The sequence below is a fragment of the Etheostoma cragini genome, chromosome 1 (genome assembly GCF_013103735.1).
Source record: "Etheostoma cragini isolate CJK2018 chromosome 1, CSU_Ecrag_1.0, whole genome shotgun sequence".
In the NCBI taxonomy this organism is placed as follows: domain Eukaryota; kingdom Metazoa; phylum Chordata; class Actinopteri; order Perciformes; family Percidae; genus Etheostoma; species Etheostoma cragini.
The window spans coordinates 9,909,537-9,926,118 of NC_048407.1; the positions used below are offsets into that span (position 1 = coordinate 9,909,537).

Sequence of the window (16,582 nt, forward strand, 5' to 3'; positions counted from 1 at the left end):
TATTGTTAACTTGAAGACAATAAATTTAAGTAAACCAGATAAAAAAATGTAAAACACAATTCATCAAAATAAAAAAAAATGATAAGTGTAAAAACAATAAAAGACAAATGTCAGGCTACATGTTTAAAATTAAATCTCTGATAAAAACATGGTGAATAACATTTGGGACCCCGTTGAAAACAAGATCATACATGGGGTTTATCCTAAAAACAAATCTGAAAGTGTAAAAATGCATTTGACTTGGCATAGTCAGTGGTACAATCAAAAGCTAAAAAGGGAAGTCTAACACACTATTATACAAAAAATCAAGTTATAATGGTTTTTAACTGCTCTACTTTTAAATTACTGTTGACATGAAGGGTTGTGACCAGTATCATGTCAAAACTATTATGTTACAATGTTTAAAGGTTGTTGCAAACACTTCTCAATTTAGATCCCATTGTCAAACATACCCTAAATTGGCAACATACCCTGGGAAATAAAGTCAAAAGGTTGTATTTTGAACTAACAAAAAAACATGAAATTGTGTCATGTGACCCCCAATGAGTTGGAAAACAACATTAACTTAATTGTATTAATTAATTTCTCACCTGTATATGAAACATGACTGACCTCTCCTGATCCTTCACCTTAGTGCAGTATATTTCAAAGGGAAGTCTAAGGACCCCCCGGGGATCCATGGCACTCTGCCAGGGGTCCCTGAAAAGTTTTCAAATTTGTTCACTTAAATTATTATGAAAATGTGTGTTTGTTTGTTTTTTACAAACAGCTTCAACAAATAATATTTTATTTAATTTTAAAAGCTACAATAGTTTATAGATTACAGTCTTGTCTAACAAATCTAAACTCTTAGAATCTGCAAATATGATGAATATGTGTCTGATGTATTTCTAAATCATTTATCTTGTGTTGGTCTTTGAAGTATCTAGTATAGAAGTGTAAAAAAAAAGGCTATGTCAAATTACTCCAAGGGACATACACAGGGGCCCCAGTATATTCTCTATCATATAAGGTGTCTTTGTTAGGAAAAAGATTGAGAAATTCTATCTATTCTACGTGTGTGTGCGTGTGTGTGTGTGTGTGTGTGTGTCACAGGCTTTAAGATCTGGCAAGTACTTTTGTGCATAGTGCATAGCTTTTATAAAGTTATCTATAGGTGGCATGGAAAATGGCAAATCCATATTTGTTGAAATTAGTATAAACATCAATTTATGTAGCAGACAGACAACATGGAGGCTATGGTGCAGATAAACCTGCACTTGGCATGACCCATGGATGTATTATATTAAGGCATGACCATACACCAGACGCCTTTAACCAAAGACACTGGCTCACTGCCCTTACTGTATTTGTTTTCATTCTGGAGATCGGACCAATCCCAGTTTAGACTGGGAGGAGACTAGCCCGCCTTCATGTTAGACACGCCTCTATGTCCAAGGAACACCGCTTCATACATACACTGTTGTTAGCGACGTAGCCTCTACGGCCAGTTTCATTTTTGACATTTATATTTGAGACTACTTCTCATAACTCCACTGTTTGTCACGGCAAGGTGAATGCACGAATAGCGGTTTACTGGTTGGGTCCTGGTACACTGGTGTGTCAAATTGTTGCTGGTGGCAGTCCTGCGAGGTAAGTTAAACTAGTGTTAGCCAAATAGACGGTGTACTGGTGGGGGTTGGTTGTTGTGCTAACGTAGCTTTTAGTTAGCTTATATATAACCTTGCCAAACAGACCAGATAGCGATCGAATGCTCGCTGCTTTTTGATGATGACTTATTATGTTAGTGTATTTTCGTCTTCGAACAAAACATGTGGAATTTTAGTAGCGGCTACATTAGCTTCCAGCGCCGATAAGTTAGTCAAGCTAGTCCAGGCTAGCATGCTAAGAGCGGCGACCATGAATTAGCTGACATGCTAACTCTGAGGAGACTGACCTGCTGACAACATGCCTTTTTGTTGTTAGTTTCTTCTTGGTATATCTCATTGTACTGCCTGTGTTGAGGTTTTAACAAGGCAAACGTTACTGGCGGAAAAGACTGTTTTGTTGCAACTAAGTATTTTTCAGTCGAACTTCTCTCACAACTTGGCGTCAATGCGACGTTAATGTTATGTGAAAGCTAATGTTCGCTGCTAGCCAGCTAGCGTTCTTTCTAATATAACTAGCTATCTAGCTAGCATCGTCCGAATTAATGACTGACTGTGACTTTATTTAACTGCCCTGGTGTAACGGTAGCCCATATGTTATAAACTAAGCAGCCGACGTTGTTGTCGCGGTGTCGGTTGCGGTAAAACGTGTTTTCTTATCGCTATCTTCTACAGGCAAGTGTAGCGTCAGTTAGCCAACACGTTTAGCTCATCTGGATGTTTTTACTGAGGACTGTCAGCGGGGACACGGCAGTGACGGACCGAGATTCGCTGTGTCTTTTCTTAAAAATAGCTTTTCATTTTCACATAGTACAAGCTAGCTTGCTTGCCACATAACTTCGAGCTAGGATGAAAACCAACGTCAGCCATCAGACAACCGAAAGCGGTCTGCTCACCGAAGAACGGATGGCGTTAAGCTCGGTGTTTGTCAGAGAGGGGGAGGGGAAGAGGCAGGGCTTCAGCGAGCGAGCGAGAGACAGCGCCTACATGCCTATGAAGTGTCAACTGACAGCTAAAAAAATAGCTTATTTTTGTAGCGCTAGTCGACCAATTTCGCCAAATTTTACTGTCTGTCGTATTTGCTTCGCGTTTCGGCAAAGAAAATGTGGAGCTGGATATGCAACAGACTCGTTTACGGCGATTCAAGACCGCGCTCAACCGCCGTGTTTCCGAAACTGGTGGTGCAGCAGAGCAGCGTAGCACAATGTCTGTTCTCCGCTGACCGACTGCAATGACGTTTTCTTAGGGAACATCAATAAATTACTTTTCTCAATGTACATCTTAGAATGTGCTTGGAGCCACATAAAAGGGGCTACATGTTTCTTTTGTTATGCACTTGTCTAATAGATTATTTAAATGTAAATGTGTATATTGATAATTCGTTCAACAATTTACTTGACAGTGTATCATAACCTTTTTATATTTTCCAGTTTCATAACTATATTATTTTATTTGTTTACATAAGTGTGTTAATAATATTGATATACTTATATGCACATCCTGTTTACATTTAACTGTTATTTTTGTTACCAGGGTACAACAACTTTGCAGTTATTTGTAGTCATATATATATATATATATATATACACACACACATCCAGCATGTTTTAAGTAAATTACCAATAGTTCGGATTTTACATCTCCAGTCAAAGTTGTGAGATCCTTGTCTTAAGGTATAAACTGTAAATATTAGCTTCATTACAGTACTGAAGAAGTAAATACATTCCAATCTGACAAAATGTATTTGAATTGCACATTTTGATTACTGATGTTAATCTAATAAATGATAACTTCCTTGCATCTTATTGTATAACAGGACAAAGAAGCTCGATATGCCCAGTATTGAAAGACAGTCCCTAACTGGCTGCCACAGCCATTCTGCTGAACTATGACGGCACGTCTATTTAGGGACACCGTTGAACAATACCAGTGGTGGATCTACATTGAATTACACCCCGGGATGAAATCCTTCATCACACCAATGAGAAAACACACTAAAGAGAATCTAATTATTACACTAAGAGCAAAAACTAGTATTAAAACCTGACATTTCTGGCCTTCCTTTTTGAAAAATCATCAATGATGTTAGTGAATGAAATCTGCCCCCCCTATTGAGTGATTGATGCTGATGACAGCAAGGCCAGCAAAGAGAGTGAGTGAGGCCAGTGAGTTCTTGGGACATGGTTGACGTCAGATATGACTTGATCAACTTTAGTTTTGAGAAGCTTCTCTCTGCTTGAGCCACTGTGACAGGCAGAGTAAGTGCAATCCTGAGAGCAGTCCAGCAGTTGGGGTAGATCTCCGACAGATCCATATCATGTATAAAAGTGATAAACTCAAGGCGGTTCATGATCCCCCGTTCTCCCTCTTGTCTGGACCGTTCCATATAGGAGACCAAACATAGGCACCAATTTATGTTTTCCTCAGTTGATGCTCACATGTGCATGCTCATTACAAAATGTAGTCAAAAATGTTTGCATTTCAGTCTACCGACACAAAGACACGCCTATTAGGCTATCATTCAACTCAGGATAGGATTAGAGATGAAAAGTTTAACTGAAAACCATGATCAGCTTCGTGAATGCTCAGTATTACCACCCTAGCCTGGCTCTGCCCTCCTACGTACTTCCGCTTAATTTTTATTATCCTTCAGTACTCCTTCTGGTTTATATATATATATATATATATATATATATATATATATATATATATATATATATATATATATATATATATATATATATATAATTTATCTATATATTCTTGGGTTTTCTCCGGTCAAATTTTTATCGACCCAATCAGCAAACAGGGGGAGGGGCTGAGAACGATGACGCAGAGGTTCAGTAACTTTCGGTGAGTTTTGTAATGGCCGGGGAGAAAGATGCGGTCAACAACCAAGGGGGCAAGCCTTGCCTCTCTAAGCGTAGCTCGCATGGTGCCATTTTGATGCTACGAAGCCAACACCTACAGTTAGCATCCCGTTGACTGCCATTCATTCTGGCGCCACTTTGACAGTGGATAACTTTATATCTGAAGCGTTTCAAGTCTCTGTGCGTTTTTTATTTCTAAAGAAACACAACAATGTATTAAAGACTCCATTACCTTGTATCTCAGGTTATGGCTCCGTAGCAGACGTTTTTGTAAAAATAAGCTAACGATTGCGTCATAACCACGCGACTTACCGTCGCGTAGTCAACAAATCACTGTATTGTCAGGAGACGCATGCAGACATTTTGGACTTACATTAGTTGTTTAAGTTGAATTACTAATGTTAGCTAGCATGTAAGTTAGCAGTAATTAGCCTGTGCCTATGGTATCTCCTAACATACAGTATACCTACGCTATCTGTCTCTGCTGATTGGGAATGATGAGATTTCTCTTGGCACAGCTACCAGAAGACTTACAACTTAAAGACACGTTGCCCACATCACATCTACGTCATCAAGCTCAGTTGGAGGCTGTGCAGTAACGCCTAGCTATCACCGGAAAAGTGCTTCTATTTTCCTTCACTGGTCTCTGTCCAGAACGACGGCTTCTGTTGGTCCACTTCTTTAACTGTCTATGTCAACAAGACTTACAACGTGACAATGCTGCCGAGTATCCAGAAGTTAAAGCCCGGGCAGGAACCATCTTTGCTGAGTTTGTTAGGTGGTCATGATGCTGTGGCACACCTCCCACGGGTTTCGGGAAGAGTTTGATTTTCCAGCTCGCTCCGCTAGTAGTGAAGGAGTTAGCTAAGGCGAACACTAGCAATGCTAAGCTGAAAGTTGTTATCATCTTTTTTCTTATTAGCCTTTTCATACCCATTGACTGTATATCATTAATGATATACAGTCTACCAGACAGTAAGTAGGAGGGCACCTAAAACTAACATGGACTATTGACATGTCTCAAACAACAATGAGGTACTGGATGGAGATACTGGACATCAGTAAACATTTTCTTGATACTTGCCTGAAATACTTTACTCTAAAATTATTATTTCTGTCTCAGCCTTACTGTTAAAAAAGTATGAGTATTATGCTCATTTTTATAGAAAGCATTGAATAATATTTGTTTAGAGACTGCTTAAAACAGCCTGTGTACTGTTTCTCTGTCTTTGTTTACTTTAGCCCTTTGAGTATGCATGTACAATGAAGAGGCGTGTGGAGGACCAGGAACCAATATTCGCGCCCCAGCAACAGCAAACACGTCGTCCCCCAGTTCAAGGCATTGCAGACAACTTCCAACACCGGGCACTCACCCCGGCCTCTACTGTGATAGAGGCAGCTGCAGACAACATGCAGCCATCCACAGGCATCCAGTATTCTCTCCCCCAAGGCTACCAGGTATGATGCCAGCATTTAATTTGACTTGGACAACAGCCTCCGGAGCAGAAGTTAGGTTTTAGATTAACTTTTACAAAGCGTCAAATTCTACTCAAATTTGTCTTTAGTGGATATATGGATGTTAGTCAGAACCCACATTGGCTCAAAACATTTATAGGATGGAGGACAAAACTTTAAACTTCTGCAGCCTTTACGGACCATTTTTAACTTACTCTTCCTGTGAGCTGATCTAACGAAAGAAAAAAAGATGCTGTGTGTTTAACTGACTATAAATGCCTGTTAAAGGCTCATCTCAAGGCAGCAGCACCTGATGTCAATTTTATTAAAAAAATAATATGAACAATACTTTTTTAATGCCACTGAAGACATGATTATATTTTAGGTTTATAGATCTTAAAAAACCAATACTTTCTTCCTTAATAAGGTGCCTACAATGCCTCAGAGCACAAGTGGACACGGACATGGACATAACAATGCTGCACCTCATGTTGGTCCCCATGCACACAGCCTGACAGTTCAGTCCCAGGGCCCTGCATTGGTCCAAGGTCACGTTCATCCCCCTGCACCCATGACTTCAACCCAAGGACAGCAGTTTCAGCGACTGAAGGTACCCTTACATGGACAAATATACACATTTAAAATATACCCGCCAAAATAAATGAAGAAACCGCAACCTGGGCCACGTGTTGTGACATATGATAATTAAATCACCAATTAACTAATTTTTATTCTGCATTCAGTAGTTGTAATTTTTTTTGTGGGGATCTGTCAATCATTTTTCACTTCTTACTTTGTAGGTTGAAGATGCCTTATCCTATCTGGATCAAGTGAAGCTGCAGTTTGGAAACCAGCCACAAGTTTATAATGATTTCCTTGATATAATGAAAGAGTTCAAGTCACAGAGGTGAAGACTAATTTTATCGGCATTATTTGGAGAAAACCCATAAATAGTATTTCTATGTGTCAAGTTTAGCATGTAACATGCATAATAATATCTGTGGGCTCAGTTGATGATGAATCAGATACTAAATTACTATCACTTGTTCTGTTGTTACAGCATAGACACTCCTGGAGTCATTAACCGTGTGTCCCAGCTTTTCAAGGGCCATCCAGACCTCATTATGGGTTTTAACACGTTCTTGCCACCTGGATATAAAATTGAGGTTCAAACCAACGATCTAGTCAATGTGACCACTCCAGGTCAGATCCACTACATCACCCCTCATGGTATTTCTGTTCAGAACATCCCTATAAGTGGAGCATCCAGCCAACCTGCAAGCCACAACCAGCACCAGAGTCTGCCACAGGCGGGTCCGCACACTACCACCTCTACCACAACCACATTACCCACCCCCACTCCCACCCCCACCCAACCTGCATCAAAACAAACCAGCAAGGTAGAATTTAAGCTTTTATATTGTACAACATTTGCACACCAACCTGAATGTTTACTTGATTTTTGTAGTGACATGCTTGTGCTCTTCTCTGTCAATCCCGTTAGCCAATTCAGTCTCCAGCCCACACACCCACCAGCCAGCCCAACCCATCCATCCCATCCTACGCCTCACCGCGCTCACCTTCGGTTCAGTCCCACACTCCTGTGAGCAGCACGCCGTCCAGTGGGCCACCTCTCCAGAACAACCAGCCTGTGGAGTTCAACCACGCTATAAATTATGTCAACAAGATCAAGAACCGCTTCCAGGGTCAGCCAGACATCTACAAAGCCTTCCTGGAAATCCTTCACACATACCAGGTAAGAAAATACAGAAAAAATATTCAGGCAATCTACAGTATACAGGGCTGTTTTGAATCAATGGGGATACACTCGGCAGTAATCTCAAAGCCTCTGTCTTTAAAATGATCAATTTTCCAGAAGGAACAACGAAATGCTAAAGAGGCAGGAAGCAACTACACGCCAGCACTGACTGAGCAGGAGGTCTACACTCAGGTGGCAAGACTCTTCAAGAACCAGGAAGACCTGCTCTCAGAGTTTGGACAGTTCCTGCCAGATGCAAACAGCTCAATGGTAAGTGTCTGTGAACTCACTTCTAAAACATCGGCCATTACATAGGGTTTCCGCTGCATCTTAAAAAGTCTTACATTTCAAAATCAAAATTTAAGGCCTTAAAGTTTTTTTAAGTGTTTTTTATTCCGTGGTGCTTTTTTCTGCAGTAGCACTAAGTTCAAATAGTGGTTGATGGTCAGCCACTTTGGTACATAGTGATCCCCTGCCAGCACATGCAGCTCTATACAGCAGCATTTGCCGGTAGCTGATGGCACATGCCACTGTGAGAATGGTATAAGCCATTTCCGCTTACTACACCGACCTGTTCCAGTTGTGACCCGCCAGCTTGTGAACATAACATTAAGCAATGGTCAGTAACAAACTGTTAATTATTTGATATATGCTTGCAGATGTTCCTAAAGTATTAGAGCTAACGTGGCTATTGTTAGCCTCGCTATCGTAGTGGCTTATTCCCACAGACAGCGCTTATGTCGTGAACCGTTTACATTACTCATTAAAAGTGGCCTTATGGTGAATAATAAATAATGTTATGCCATAGGTATGCCTGGTTAATGTTCCGTAACGTGGAATATTGTATGATTAAATGCGTGATCCCGTTCTACTATTTAACATACCAAAGGCGAGCATATCTTTGGGCTGGGACGGTGTGGATTTTTTCCTACCGCCGTTGATAAACAAGAAATTTCTGCGGTAGTGCGGTGTAACGCAACCTCCGTGCGAGTAGTAGGAGCCAGAAAGGCAGGATGCCTTAAGTGAGATACGTCAGTGCCCGTGTGGTTGCCCAAGGAGAGGGAGCGGTAACGGAGGGTAGCGAATGAGTGCTTTGAGGGGAAAAAAAGATAGCAAAGCTGATGTAAAGTGATTTAAAAGTGAACAATGAAACAACAAGCTAGACCTTCTCAAGACACCGTGGCTTTATCGGTTGTCAATACCACCGGTAAAGTGAATGGAAAAGAAACCCTTAACCCTTAGCACAGTGTTTCCATTTCAGCTCAATGTGGGAGTCATTTACGGTCTCGCTGCTTTCTCTTCTCTCAGTTGATCTATTACACAGACCGTTCCGAAAGCTCTATTGTCAACAAAGCAAAAAGAAGAAGAAAAAAAATTGCCGACAATGACAGGGCAGACGCTTCACAGCTGAGCGATCTTAGCAGCTGTGCAGGCATAGTGCGCGACTCAGCAGTCCGCTAACTGCTCTCACTAAACCAATATACGCCGCTCTGTTTAGGCTACAAAACATGCATTCAGACTGGAACTCCATCGCTGCATGTTAACATTACACTTAGCAGCAGGTAATGTTAGCCTAACAATAGCCATTCGCTGCTTAAATACAGTTAAATACATAAAGCTATGTCTAACTGTCCTTAATAGTCTGGTCAGAAGTGGTCTTCGCGGAAGAGTTGCATCCAAAAAGCCAGACCTTTGACATAGAAACAAGACCAAGCAACTCAACTAAGCACAAAAACATAGTCGGGGGTATGGCTTTTTTTTTTTCATCTGCTGCACTAAGTTACCTTGGCCGACCGCTGCGTCTAAGATCCCAACTATTTGCAAGGGTACTTATAAGAATTGATGGTGGTTTGAAGGCAAAGGGTATTAAAACCAAATATTAATGTAATTTAGATTTTTCTTTAGTTCGCTCACTTAGCATTTTGTAAATTGATCAAAAATAAACAATCATTATTTATATTTTTGAAAGTGTTCTTAGTTTACGGCATTTTTTCACACCTGCCTAAGACTTTTGCCCAGTACTGTAGGTCATTCATAATGGTCTTAAAGTCTTACATTTGACTTTGTGAAGCCGGGAGAAACACTGTTATAACTGGACTTTTATCAAACTAAAGTGATTGGTGTTGCAATTGGTCTTGACTGTGGAAACAAAGTCTTTCTGTTGAAAATGGTCAGCCTTTGTAGTAGTGTTAAATGTTAGTGAAATATCACAAAAACAACACAAAAATATAATATAATTAGCATTGTTGTTTGTTTTTTCAATACGATTCAGCTGGGTATGGTTTAATAAACCTTTCTTGGTATCTTTTAAAAATTCAAAAACAATGAATGAATTCCCTGGGTGGGATGGGATGAATTTTTTTGTTGTCAGGAGGGGAGTATGATGGACTGAGGATGTTAGGACAACTGGTGTATAATCATTTTAAAATCAGTGGTTTTGCCGTTTTTGGCACCAGTGGTAAGCAAAATGTAAGCAAACTTTCCATGTTTTGGGAATTAAATAAATAACCGCACATTTAAAACAATTGTCTAAACATCCAAGTCACTTGTTTTCTACATTCATTAAGTACCCTTTCTGTCTCTTTTTCTGTCACAACTTTTTTTTATTCTTTATTGAGTTTCTATGATATTAAACGCATTTACACACATTTTCTTTGCTGTTTCCCGTTTTTAGATTTATTATAAAAATAGGAATATATTTTGTTCTCATATAATGTCATATTTTGTTACTTGTCTTTGAGATTATGATGTGTGATGCTCTTCTCAGCTGCTGTGCAAGGCTACACCAGACAGGGCAGAGTCTGTGCGTAATGATCATGGCGGCACAGTAAAGAGACCCTTACTGAACAGCAAACAGAGACTGAGCCAGAATGGCATGCCCATCAGGAGACCGGCTGGATTGGGAGCTACACCGCCTGTCAAGGTACACACCACTCTACATGCATATATTCAGCTATTTCTTTGTTTCTGCTATATTATAGATGTCAGAAATGTTCACATCAAAGGGAATAGTTTTTTCTATAGGAGGGTAGACTAAATGTTAGAAATCCCAAACAGTTCAAAGTATTACAGCCTCAAAAATTACCATAAAGTTACGTTGAGCCTCCGCAGATCCATAAATCACGCTTAATGAAGGTATTATTGAGTGCATGGTTGTATTATAAGATTATTAGTTTTAGCTACATTTACCAGATATATTTTTGACTGGGGGTGTTTAAATCTACCCAAACATAATGATAATATTCTGTTGTATTAGAACATTTTAAAACTTGTTTGAGAGCCTGCCATGCAAGTCACCACTTTGTTCTATACCCTCACAGAAGAAGCCCAAAATATTGGGGAAGGACCAAGGCATGACTGAAGTCAGCAAACACAGCACCAGCACCGAAACTATGTTCTTTGAGAAGGTCAGTGTTTTTATATTCAGTACCAGTGGTTTTTATTAAGTCCTGCAATAACAAGATGACAACCAAAATATTAAAAAAATAATAAAAATGATAATCTCAATGGAAGGTTTGTAAATGACTTTTTGTGCCATCACGGAACACACTTTAACAGGTGAAGAAGGCTCTTCGGAGCTCTGAGGCGTATGACAACTTCCTGCGTTGTCTTCACATTTTCAACCAGGAAGTGATCTCTCGTGCCGAGCTGGTCCAGTTAGTCATCCCATTTCTTGGGTGAGTTTACACATACACACACTCTGTTGTGTATGCTTTATTGCCTCTATTATTTTATTGTTACGCTTTGTATCTAAATAATAACACTAATAATACTAAAACCCTTCAGTTGTAAACTGTCATTCAGCTTTTTTTGTTAGTCCTCAATGGGAGTTAGTGTCAGTATTTAAGTATTTTCTGATATAACGACATGCCCTTGTTGCTCCTGTTGAATTAGGTTTTAGTATAATAATACTAATAATAATAATTAACAAATACAAAGTGGGAGAGAGTGAAAATAAAACAAATTACAAACAATAAAATAATAATGTGCAAAATATAGTTGTACACAAGATCTGTTTCAACATTCATGCACATCGCATTTATATTTACTTTTATCACTGAAAAAGAAAGCCAGTAGAAAATATCCACTATCAATGTTGCTCAATATCGTTTTACCTCCGGGCCCCAGTCGCATTACTAATTGTTTATTTCACATACATTTTTGCATGATTGACAGAAAATTCCCGGAGCTTTTTACATGGTTTAAAAACTTCCTGGGCTACCGAGAGTCTAGTCACGGAGAGTCGAGCCATGCAGAGAGTTTACCCAAGGAGCGTGCAACAGAGGGCATCGCCATGGAGATTGACTATGCTTCCTGTAAGAGGCTGGGGTCCAGCTATAGAGCACTCCCGAAAAGCTACCAGCAGCCCAAGTGCACAGGAAGGACGCCGCTGTGCAGAGAGGTGAGTCACTGAAGACAGGCTTGATAAAAGGTATTTTTCTCATAACGCGTTTATTTTCTCCCACAGGGCTAGTAGGTAACATGGTATCAATGTATTTCAGCTTTTGTTCTTGTAGATTTAAAATTCACTAGACAGCATGTACCAACAAAATGTGCTTTTGGTGTAATACGGACAAAAGTTAATAATAAGTAACTTATTTGGCAATTAAACGAAGTAGGGATGCAACTGAAGATTATTTTTGGATTAATTTGTTGGTAAATTGTTTGAACATTTTAAAAACACCAAATGTCCATTACAACTTAATAGAGCTAAAATTATTTATTATAATAGTAAAGACAGAACCTCTGACTTTTTGAAGATATTGCAATCGCTTATGAATGTAACTTCATTATTTTTTACAATAATGTTAGGAACTATGACAAGTGTTATCTGAGTGCATATATTGTATGTCTTGTCTGTTTGGTCCTTTTTGTGAACAACTTGAAATATGAGGAATGAGATTTATGTAAAATTACTCTACATTATCTTTGAACTTTATTACAAAGATGTTATTAGATAGGATTGCTGAATTTATATAGAGTGCAGTTCATATGCAGACTGAACTGTGACAGTTTTAATACGTTATTTTCTTGCCTTTTGTGTCTGTGTTTGTTCCTGTTGTCAATTCACCAGCTTGGCAAATAGGAGCTTTCACTCGAATGTTTTTCTTAAACGGTCATTTGAAATTAACTGAATGTCTTCTTGCAGGTTCTGAATGACACATGGGTGTCGTTTCCATCGTGGTCTGAGGATTCTACCTTTGTGAGCTCCAAGAAGACTCAATATGAGGAGCACATTTACAGATGTGAAGACGAGCGCTTTGAGGTGACGAATACTCAGTCCACTCACACTCCAAAGTAAAATCTGTAGGTTCTTTTAGGGTTTGAGACTTTCTCTCCATGGTGCACTTCAGACTTAGACTTCTCTTTATTAATCCTTTTGGGATGACTCCCGCGAGGAAATTGAAAATTCCAGCAGCAGTTTTTGCAAGAAAAAAAAGACAATAATAGTAATAACAGTAATAACAAAAGCAATAATAATAACAACAATCAAAACATTCGTCAAATAAAGATAAAAAGACCATAAATTATTGTCAAAGTGTCAGTGTGAGAGTCCAGTGATAAAGTGACCAGGTATTAATGTAAGTCCAGGTGTGTGTGTGTATGTGTATGTATGTATGTATTGTATTGTCCTCTTTGCCTTATTTCCTCCTCTCCCCGAGTGAGGAGTTGTATAGTCTGATGGCATGAGGGACAAAGGAGTCCTTGAGTCTGTTGGTCCGACACTTGGGAAGGAGCAGCCTTCCACTGAACAGGCTCCTCTGGGTGCTGATGACGGTGTGCAGGGAGTCAAAAGATTCCAGAAAAGCCTTTCAGAGAAAAGCCTTTAAGATATCCCTGAAAACCTTGCTGTATCCAGCCATAATCTGACATAGTTGACCTCATTTGTCAATTTCATTGTGATTGGACCCCCTTTAGCTGGATGTCGTATTGGAAGCCAACCTTTCCACAATACGAGCCCTGGAGGCAGTGCAGCGGAGGCTTTCTCGTATGTCAGCCGAGGAGCAGCTGCGCTTCAAGCTGGACAACACAATGGGCGGCTCTTCGGAGGTCATTCACCGCAAAGCTATCCAAAGGATATATGGAGACAAGGCCCATGACATCATCGATGGCCTCAAGAAGAACCCTGCTGTGTCTGTTCCCATAGTGCTGAAAAGGTAATTTTTTTTTTATTTTAATTGCTTTTAATCTGCGTCTGCTCAGGGCTTGGCTGTTGTTCCTGTTTTATAAGATTTGACATCACTTTTTTTGACGTCTCTTTTTCAGATTAAAAATGAAGGAAGAGGAGTGGAGAGAAGCCCAGAGAGGCTTCAACAAAATCTGGCGGGAGCAAAATGAAAAGTATTACCTGAAGTCACTGGACCATCAAGGCATCAACTTCAAGCAGAATGACACCAAAGTGTTGCGTTCAAAGACCTTACTCAATGAAATTGAGATGCTATATGATGACGTAAGTAAACATGTTCATCATTTTGTTAAAGCAATTGAATTAATTGAAGCTGTAAGTGTGATTTACTGCATGCAGAATGTTACTCAAAAATAAGCCCCATCTACTCCTGTCTGTGTCCTGTAGCACCAGGATCGTGCATCTGAGGAGACTGCCACACCACCACCGAGCGGCCCACACATCACACAGTGCTACGAGGACAGCCAAATCATGGAGGACGCTGCCGCCCTCATCATCCACCACGTAAAAAGACAGGTGGGCATCCAGAAAGAAGACAAGTACAAGATCAAGCAGATCATCCACCACTTCATCCCTGACCTGCTGTTCGCACGGCGAGGGGAGCTCTCGGACGTTGAGGAGGAGGAGGAGGAAGAAGAGGAGGAGGAAGAAGAAGACATGGAGATGGATCCAGCCGGCCCCAAGAAGCACAATGGCCTGCCAGGCAGCAGCCCATCAAAGTCCAAGCTCCTCTTCAGCAACACGGCAGCTCAGAAGCTGCGAGGCACAGATGACGCCTATAACATGTTCTTTGTGAACAACTACTGGTATATATTCCTTCGTCTTCACCACATCCTCTGTTCTCGTTTGCTGCGGATCTACGGGCAAGCCGAGAAGCAGATTGAGGAGGATGCCCGTGAGCGAGAGTGGGAAAGAGAAGTGTTGGGGCTCAAAAGGGAGAAAAATGAAAATCCAGCAATCCAGCTGAAGATGAAGGAGCCAAGTAAGTTGGAAGACCAGTGGTTTAAGTTCATCTTGAAGCTTTTGTATAATTGCAAATCCTAATTTTGATTCCTCTACCAACCATGCACCGTACTTGATAATTTCTCACCACACAACTAAACACATTTTCTACCTGCAGTGGATGTCGATGTAGAGGATTATTACTCAGTGTTTCTGGAAATGGTGCGTAATCTTTTGGATGGAAACATGGAGCCGACTCAATACGAAGACTCCCTGAGGGAAATGTTTACTATCCATGCCTACATTGCCTTCACCATGGACAAACTCATCCAGAGCATCGTCCGGCAGGTTTGCACATTTAAGATGATATCATTTGATTTATGTTGCGCAGGAGCCCTCTAGACTTCCTTTTTTTTTGTATTTAGTTCAATTCAAAGTCAAACATTATTTAACTGTGCAAATAATAATAACCCAAATAATAATCTCTATGTTTATGGGCAAATTTTGTTTGTATTTGTCGCATACTAAACCTTTCACAGCTCCAGCACCTTGTCACTGATGACGTATGTACGCGTGTAACGGACATGTACCTGAGCGAGAGTGCCAATAAAGCCACGGGGGGCACACTGTCCACGCAGACATCCAGGGCCACAGCAGAGGGGACCTACCAGCGCAAAGCGGAGCAGCTCATGTCTGATGAGAACTGCTTCAAGGTAGCACAAGCCCAGAGAGTAATGATGATATCGTACATCAGTCTTAGCTGCTTTGAACACTTTGTTGATAGACATTTCCTCTGATTGTGTTTTGTTTAGTTGATGTTTCTAAAAAGCCGAGGATCTGTCAGTCTGGCCATGGAGCTGCTGGACACCGAAGAGGAGAACTCTGATGAGCCAGCGGAGGCAGAGGTACAACTCATTCAATATTCGAGTACAGTTCTTACACGTCAATTAATCGTCAATTTATTAGATGTTATCTAGTACAGCCCCGCTATTAATAATGTTTTTTAGGCCAAAGTTAATAGTGGTGTTGAATTGTTTTTCATTATATCGTAACATGTTTCTAATATTTTGACCTCCAAAAATAGACATCAATGGGCACTGATGCCGAAGGGATCTGTCCCGTAACCTAATAAGCAGAAAACAATTCACAAAATATTTTTATGGGCGATTAAAAATGTAAGTTGTCTTTTATTAAGCAACAATGCACGATCCACTTGGACTATTCGATTGTTCCAACTATTGAAATGTAAGAAGAATGTGCTGCTTTACTGTGTTCACGCTTCCCAATACGACATCATCACGATACACGATAGTATTGCGATTTTTAACATAATGCAATATTCTGCGGTATATTGAAATTTATAACCTTTTTTCCAACTTCTAATTTTTCTCAGTTTCAAATGACGTTCCCAAAAGGAAACTTTGTCAACATCTGTTTTATTTAAAAAGATAAATTTCTCTTTGTTCATATCACTTGCATTTTTTTGCTGCAAAATGGGACAAACTGACCAACATATATATAATAAAAGATCCATACTCGGCGCCTGTGTATCGAGTAAACACAGGCCACAGTATTCCCACTGAAAATATCGTAATACTATAATGTATAAATAAATTCCCCCACCCCTGCCAAATATTCAATCATTTATATAAGAATTATCAGTTAAATAATTGTTTGCAATAACAATTAAAGCCTTGGGCGTATGATACCTGTGTTTTAAAGA

General features: G+C 39.9%; 1 protein-coding gene across 4 annotated transcripts in view; it reads left to right on the plus strand.

Moving 5' to 3' along the window:
• The first annotated feature begins 1,409 nt into the window (after positions 1–1,409).
• LOC117949986 (paired amphipathic helix protein Sin3a-like) overlaps positions 1,410–16,582 on the plus strand; it is a 19,992-nt gene continuing 4,819 nt past the window's right edge. Inside the window, exons 1-18 of one of the 4 annotated variants that reach the window (XM_034880622.1) lie at positions 1,410–1,632; positions 5,759–5,974; positions 6,399–6,581; positions 6,772–6,878; positions 7,032–7,371; positions 7,476–7,727; positions 7,848–8,000; positions 10,498–10,653; positions 11,051–11,137; positions 11,289–11,407; positions 11,907–12,132; positions 12,880–12,996; positions 13,650–13,888; positions 13,998–14,181; positions 14,305–14,899; positions 15,038–15,207; positions 15,399–15,572; positions 15,672–15,764. In XM_034880622.1, the coding sequence (XP_034736513.1) occupies positions 5,780–5,974; positions 6,399–6,581; positions 6,772–6,878; positions 7,032–7,371; positions 7,476–7,727; positions 7,848–8,000; positions 10,498–10,653; positions 11,051–11,137; positions 11,289–11,407; positions 11,907–12,132; positions 12,880–12,996; positions 13,650–13,888; positions 13,998–14,181; positions 14,305–14,899; positions 15,038–15,207; positions 15,399–15,572; positions 15,672–15,764 (3,390 nt within the window). In that variant the 5' untranslated portion in view covers positions 1,410–1,632; positions 5,759–5,779. Of the gene's footprint in view, positions 1,633–5,758; positions 5,975–6,398; positions 6,582–6,771; positions 6,879–7,031; positions 7,372–7,475; positions 7,728–7,847; positions 8,001–10,497; positions 10,654–11,050; positions 11,138–11,288; positions 11,408–11,906; positions 12,133–12,879; positions 12,997–13,649; positions 13,889–13,997; positions 14,182–14,304; positions 14,900–15,037; positions 15,208–15,398; positions 15,573–15,671; positions 15,765–16,582 lie in introns of those variants that run through there. The other 3 variants (XR_004657780.1, XM_034880641.1, XM_034880631.1) reach the window with 3 other exon arrangements.